This window comes from Pseudophryne corroboree (genome assembly GCF_028390025.1).
Source record: "Pseudophryne corroboree isolate aPseCor3 chromosome 3 unlocalized genomic scaffold, aPseCor3.hap2 SUPER_3_unloc_45, whole genome shotgun sequence".
Taxonomy (NCBI): domain Eukaryota; kingdom Metazoa; phylum Chordata; class Amphibia; order Anura; family Myobatrachidae; genus Pseudophryne; species Pseudophryne corroboree.
In genome coordinates this window covers 687,233-695,106 of record NW_026967536.1, presented here as the reverse complement: position 1 = coordinate 695,106, position 7,874 = coordinate 687,233, and the positions used below count along the sequence as shown (strand labels likewise).

General features: G+C 38.9%; 1 protein-coding gene across 1 annotated transcript; it reads right to left on the bottom strand.

Moving 5' to 3' along the window:
- Window positions 1-5,648: 5,648 nt before the first annotated feature.
- LOC134984268 (gastrula zinc finger protein XlCGF26.1-like) lies at window positions 5,649-7,631 on the bottom strand. Its single transcript, XM_063949895.1, has one exon. The coding sequence runs from the start codon at window positions 7,591-7,593 to the stop codon at window positions 5,779-5,781; it is 1,815 nt and encodes a 604-aa protein (XP_063805965.1). The 5' UTR covers window positions 7,594-7,631; the 3' UTR covers window positions 5,649-5,778.
- Window positions 7,632-7,874: the final 243 nt, after the last annotated feature.

Here is a 7,874-nt window from a genome sequence, read left to right as displayed (position 1 = left end):
ATTAATACAGTGAATGAGCGTGTGCCATCTGCACCTAAGGGTTAGAAACAGGAAGAATGCTTCTGCTTTTGAAAATATCACCCACGGGCACCCTGATGTAACAGCGCAGGATGTCCTCTGAGTTCTCCTTGCGACAATGAGAGAGCATTGAAATAAGGGAGATTTAAAGATACATGTTATCAGTAAGATGAAATAAAGAGCACCAATCCCCTTATGAGTGTATGCTGCTTCCTTGCATGTGTAAATACATTGATGCAAGGTGAGCGGTACCGCTTTTTTGCCAATAGTGCCTGGAAGAAAGTAGTTTGGTAACAGTGCTGGGACCCTAATGGTAGTAACGGTCCTGATGCCGCAGGCTATTGCAGGATCCGTTACCCACCATGTGGACCCACCGGCTGACACTCGAATGGAAATGTACCTAAGATTGCGCGTGGATATCAGGGTGTGTGGTTCCAGCTCTGGCTGCACTGCACTGAGTCTCCTCAGACAGCTGTTTCGCTTTCTGGCTTCCTCAGTGAGACACCCTGTAACCGGGTGTTGGAGTTGTTTATAACTAGGTAATGTCCAATCAGGAGCAAAGGTGTGTGGCTATCAATTAAGCCTGTGCTGGTGCCTGATGAGACCTGGTGTGTGCATTACGTCCAGGTGTCAATATTAGTCTCCCATTCCCTATCAATTGGGAACAAAATTCTCAAAAGACATACTAATTATTCAATCCATTAGTATCCAAAAATGCTTCTTGTAAAAGTATAAATAGACAATGGCAATAACATGAAAATGGTACAATACAACAGTAAGTTATAAGGCGGTGAAAAAGTATATAAATATATAAGATTGGAAAAAGGAATTATTTTAAAAAGATTTCCCTAAGAGAGTATATGAAATAATAAAATAAAAAATAAATATAAAATAGTAATAAAATACACTGCTGATGTAATAATGTTGAAAATGCAGAACACTATAAGAGAAATCAGGGATATATTTGTATATAAATAAAATATCTCGAATGGCCCTTATATAATATAAAAATAATTATACAGGCCCCGTCAGATACAGAAATGATGGGATAAAAATATATAGACCTTTTGTCAATGTGACTGTAAACTATGCATTTTATGAGCATTAAATCATCCACAGCCGTGGCACCCTAACAACACAAATAAAAGTATCGAGAGAATGGATAGAAAACTCAAATAATATGTAAAAAGATTGTGAAAAATATGTGGTGTATATGTTGAGGCCCACTGCGCGTGAGAAAGATACTAACATGGGCAAAATATAATACGTGAGAGAGTGAGATATTGTATGTGTATTAAAACTATATAGTAAATATTTTTACCAGATTACACTATTGTTTGTGAATTAAAACTATATGGTAAATAGTTATACAGAGTTACACACTAAATGTTGGAGATTGGGAGAGATAAGTGTAGTTAGGTGTTGACAGGAAAAGAGTCGACCTAAAATGACTAAACACACATAACGTATGTCTATAAAAAGACATTATAGTTTATCATCTCGTTCAAGCCATGAGGGCTCACTGTGTTTAATCTGTACGTCCACTTGCTTTCCTTTCCGGAGTACTTTACTCAAATCTCCACCACGTGTTCCATGTCTGACACGTTCCAGGCCAAAGGCCTGTAATCCTTGTGTTTGTCCCTCATGGTATCTCATGAAATGTCTAGCCACTGACGTGAGTTTTTTATGCTTGGCTAGATCCGAAGCGGCATTCCTAATGTTGCCCACATGCTCTAATATAATTAATGTAATATAGTTGAGTCGATTACTTTGGTTTGCATGTCCTGGAGGATTGCCTCTGAGGTATGGGTGAGTCCCAGGAATTGGTGTGTTTTCCTCTTTTTCCTCCCCCACCGTATCTTCCTTTTCCTTGATTCCAGTACTTTCCCCTGCTCCCCGAGCTTTCTCCTAAAAAAGCTGCTGTAGGTCTTGGCTGTAGGGATAGAGGTTCGTCTGTTTCAGATGATTCCACTTCAGATGAACTGTAGTCTCTCTGGAATGTCCGTTCTCCTGAGCGGGCTAACCGGTTCCACTTGAAAATGTTTTTGGTGGTAAAGTCACGTTTGTCCCTCGGAAATTTTTCTTTTTTACGTTCAATAATACCTTGTTCATAGGATTTAAATTCTTCTTTAATCTAAGAGGATTTACTGAGATTCATAGACAAACTCAACAATGATCTTAATCTGAAGCTTACCCATGCTATCAGCAAACAAGAAGCAACCTTTCTGGATCTATATCTCAGTGTGAACTTACAGGGATATCTCCAGAAAGAGCTATTTAGGAAAAGTACAGCGACGAACAGTCTCCTACATAAGAGCAGTGCCCACTTTCCCCCTACAATTAAGAACTTACCTAAGGGTGAGTTTCTTAGACTCGGGAGAAACTGTTCTACCAAACAAACATATCTGGACAAAAGTAAAGAACTAACAGTCAGACTCCGGGAAAGGGGCTATAGCAACAAACTTGTCAAATCGGCAAAGTATCATGCATCACGGATTGAGAGAGAAACCCTTATCTTCCCACAAGATGAAAAGACTGAATCTACGGTAGTGAGATACGTTACCAATTTCTGTCAGGAATGGAGAGAATTACAGACACTGGTCCAGAGACATTGGAAGGTCTTACTTATGGATGAGGACCTGCAGAAAGTTCTGGGAGTTAGACCCTCCTTTAGCTGGAGAAGGGCCAGTAGCTTAAAGGACAAACTGGTAAAAAGCCACTTTGTCAGGAATCCGCCTTGTAAGACCCCACTGAAAGGTACATACCCTTGTGGTAAATGTAAGGCCTGTACTCTTATCATCAGAAAGGATCAGATAAGGGATAGATTTGACAACAATATCAAACTGGAACAGTTTATCAACTGTGACACCATGGGAGTGGTATACTGTCTGGAATGTAGTTGTAATTTAAGGTACGTAGGTATGACAACCCGCGTACTTAAACAAAGAATCTTAGAGCATGTGGGCAACATTAGGAATGCCGCTTCGGATCTAGCCAAGCATAAAAAACTCACATCAGTGGCTAGACATTTCATGAGATACCATGAGGGACAAACACAAGGATTACAGGCCTTTGGCCTGGAACGTGTCAGACATGGAACACGTGGTGGAGATTTGAGTAAAGAACTACTCCTGAAGGAAAGCAAGTGGACGTACAGATTAAACACAGTGAGCCCTCATGGCTTGAACGAGATGATAAACTATAATGTCTTTTTATAGACATACGTTATGTGTTTAGTCATTTTAGGTCGACTCTTTTCCTGTCAACACCTAACTACACTTATCTCTCCCAATCTCCAACATTCATTTAGTGTGTAACTCTGTATAACTATTTACCATATAGTTTTAATTCACAAACAATAGTGTAATCTCGAAAAAATATTTACTATATAGTTTTAATACACATACAATATCTCACTCTCTCTGGTATTATATTTTGCCCATGTTAGTATCTTCCTCACGCGCAGTGGGCCTCAACATATACACCACATATTTTTCACAATCTTTTTACATATTATTTGAGTTTTCTATCCATTCTCTCGATACTTTTGTGTTGTTAGGGTGCCACGGCTGTGGATGATTTAATGCTCATAAAATGCATAGTTTACAATCACATTGACAAAAGGTCTATATATTTTTATCCCATCATTTCTGTATCTGACGTGGCCTGTATAATTATTTTTATATTATATAAGGGCCATTCGAGATATTTTATTTATATACAAATATATCCCTGATTTCTCTTATAGTGTTCCGCATTTTCAACATTATTACATCAGCAGTGTATTTTATTACTATTTTATATTTATTTTTTATTTTATTATTTCATATACTCTCTTAGGGAAATCTTTTGAAAAGAATTCCTTTTTTCAATCTTATATATTTACATATACTTTTTCACCGCCTTATAACTTACTGTTGTATTGTAACATTTTCATGTTATTGCCATTGTCTATTTATACTTTTACAAGAGGCATTTTTGGATACTAATGGATTGAATAATTAGTATGTCTTTTGAGAATTTTGTTCCCAATTGATAGGGAATGGGAGACTAATATTGACACCTGGACGTAATGCACACACCAGGTCTCATCAGGCACCAGCACAGGCTTAATTGATAGCCACACACCTTTGCTCCTGATTGGACATTACCTAGTTATAAACAACTCCAACACCCGGTTACAGGGTGTCTCACTGAGGAAGCCAGAAAGCGAAACAGCTGTCTGAGGAGACTCAGTGCAGTGCAGCCAGAGCTGGAACCACAGACCCTGATATCCACGCGCAATCTTAGGTACCTTTCTATTCAAGTGACAGCCGGCGGGTCCACATGGTGGGTAACGGATCCTGCAATAGCCTGCGGCATCAGGACCGTTACTACCATTAGGGTCCCAGCACTGTTACCAAACTACTTTCTTCCAGGCACTATAGGCAAAAAAGCGGTACCGCTCACCTTGCATCAATGTATTTACACATGCAAGGAAGCAACATACACTCATAAGGGGATTGGTGCTCTTTATTTCATCTTACTGATAACATGTATCTTTAAATCTCCCTTTTTTCAATGCTCTCTCATTGTCGCAAGGAGAACTCAGACGACATCCTGCGCTGTTACATCAGGGTGCCCGTGGGTGATCTTTTCAAAAGCAGAAGCATTCTACCTGTTTCTAACCCTTAGGTGCAGATGGGACACGCTCATTCACTGTATTAATGCATGTCACACAGTGAACAGTAGCCACCCCACTACATCTATGATAGGCGTGCCTTTTTCTTCCCCTTTTCTGCAATCTGCAGCAGCTCATTTGCTCTTCACCTCTCTAACTCCCCAATGTGACACGTGTCAGAGGATAGATTGGATATTTACCCTGGTTACATTGATTCCTGCATATTGAAATGATGGATATATATGAAGAGCAATAGTGATATATATATATATTATTTTTTTTTTGCTACAGCTTGTTTTTGAGGCATACTAGATACATCTGCCCAGACAACTTCAATTAGTAATATCCTGCCTGTACCTGAGATACAGATCAGGGTGTTATTTATAGTGGATACTCGATACCAAGAAATTATTTACTAATATAAGGCTTACCGGTTTCCTGCACTGAGAATATTAACAGTATTTGCACTGTAACATTTACAAGATTATTATTATTTTTTGTTTATATTATGGATATTTATATCCTAGATCCTGAATAAATACTATGATTATTTCGCTACTACCTCTTTATAAGAACCAATGACATGCAATCTATGGGGAGACTGCACTTACTATGAAGTTTGAACACACACTAAACCATCATTGTTACTTATTTACTCTACGTCAGTAGCATTTATTACGAGAGACTGAAGTATTGATGGTAAATCTATCTACAGTGTTTCTGTTTCCCGTGTTAGCCGACTATACCAGCCCACTATTTGTCTCCTTCTGTTAGGGGACTGTTAAGGCTAACTGTTGCAGGAACTAGTGTCAGTATTTATCATATTGGCCCTGACTGCGTCAGACATATCTCCCCATGGCGTGTTCATACCACACGCAAACCTAGGTGTGTTTTTTTTTGTCATTTTTTTGTTGTTTTCTATTGTTTTGTCATTTTTGTATTTGTGTGTGTATGTTTTTGTCCCAGTCCTGGTTGGTGGCAACAGCTTTTAATGGTAATTAATAAAAGTTAGATTTTATGCAATATTTTTCAATGAGTGCCCCCAAAAAACTAGAGTATTTTCCTCTTCTTTTCTGGTATTCTCTGATGTGTAAAAAGATCTAATTTCCGTGTAAAACATTTCCCACATTCTGACCAAAAAATGGCTTCTCACCTGTGTGACTTCTCTGATGTGTAAAAAGATCTAATTTCCGTGTAAAACATTTCCCACATTCTGAGCAAGAAAATGGCTTCTCACCTGTGTGACTTCGCTCATGTGTAACAAGTTGTGATTTCCAGGTAAAACATTTCCCACACTCATAGCAAGAAAATGGCTTCTCACCTGTGTGACTTCTCTCATGTTTAATAAGATCTGATTTGCGTGCAAAACATTTCCCACACTCAGAACATGGAAATGGTCTCTCACCTGTGTGACTTCGCTGATGTGTAACAAGTTGTGATTTCCAGGTAAAACATTTCCCACACTCATAGCAAGAAAATGGCTTCTCGCCTGTGTGACTTCTCTCATGCTTAATAAGATGTGATTTCTGGATAAAACATTTCCCACACTCATAGCAAGAAAATGGCTTCTCGCGTGTGTGACTTCTCTCATGTTTAATAAGATGTGATTTCTGGATAAAACATTTCCCACACTCAGAACATGGAAATGGCCTCTCACCTGTGTGACTTCGCTGATGTGTAACAAATTGTGATTTCCAGGTAAAACATTTCCCACACTCATAGCAAGAAAATGGCTTCTCGCCTGTGTGACTTCTCTCATGTTTAATAAGATGTGATTTCTGGATAAAACATTTCCCACACTCATAGCAAGAAAATGGCTTCTCGCCTGTGTGACTTCTCTCATGTTTAATAAGATGTAATTTCTGGATAAAACATTTCCCACACTCAGAACAGGAATACGGCTTCTCACCTGTGTGACTTGTCTGATGTGTAACAAGAGCTGATTTCTGTGCGAAACATTTCCCACACTCAGAACAGGAATACGGCTTCTCACCTGTGTGACTTGTCTGATGTGTAACAAGAGCTGATTTCTGTGCAAAACATTTCCCACACTCAGAACAGGAATACGGCTTCTCACCTGTGTGACTTGTCTGATGTGTAACAAGAGCTGATTTCTGTGCGAAACATTTCCCACACTCAGAACAGGAATATGGCTTCTCACCTGTGTGACTTCTCTGATGTGAAACAAGAGCTGATTTCTGTGCGAAACATTTACCACACTCAGAACAGGAATATGGCTTCTCACCTGTGTGAATTCTCTGATGACTAACAAGATCTGATTTCGATGAAAAACATTTCCCACACTCAGAACAGGAATACGGTTTCTCACCTGTGTGACTTCTCTGATGTCTAATAAGAACTAATTTGTATGCAAAACATTTCCCACACTCAGAACATGGAAATGGCTTCTCACCTGTGTGACTTCTCTGATGTGTAACAAGAACTGATTTCTGTGTGAAACATTTCCCACACTCAGAACATGGAAATGGCTTCTCATCTGTGTGACTTCTGTGATGTATAGGAAGATCTGATTTCCGTGCAAAACATTTCCCACACTCAGGACATGGAAATGGCTTCTCACCTGTGTGACTTTTCTGATGTCTAATAAGAACTGATTTGTATGCAAAACATTTCCCACACACAGAACATAGAAATGGCCTCTCACCTGCCTTACCGGTCTGTGGGTTAATAGGCTTTGTGTTCTGTGTAAAACATTTGGCATCTATAGCACATGGAAACTCTGTATCTACTCTCAGAGCTGTACCAGATACACCAATATCAGAGTGATCAGGAGAACATTTTGCAGGATCAGGGGGACCAGCTGATAGAGCTGGATGTATAATTGGGGTAATGGGGTTATCTCCTGGAGATTCTTGTCTACTGTCATCTTTTATTTCACAATCCAGGGATAACATTAGATGTCCTTCTGAGATATTCCTGCTTGTGTGTCCATCTGCTGGAAATAAAATACATTATGGAAATGTGACTTTTCTGTAACAATATTAATCTTGCAAAGAATAGGAGACAACTCTCTGGGACAATTAATTGTAAATGGGTGTGTATAATAAAACAACTTTTAATTAAGGCTTTATAATATTGTCTCAGATGATCATTGTGTCCACCCTCCTGAGAACACTCACAATAACAAATGTAATATAATAAGACTCAGATACATCTCTCTTGTACTGGTAACTAA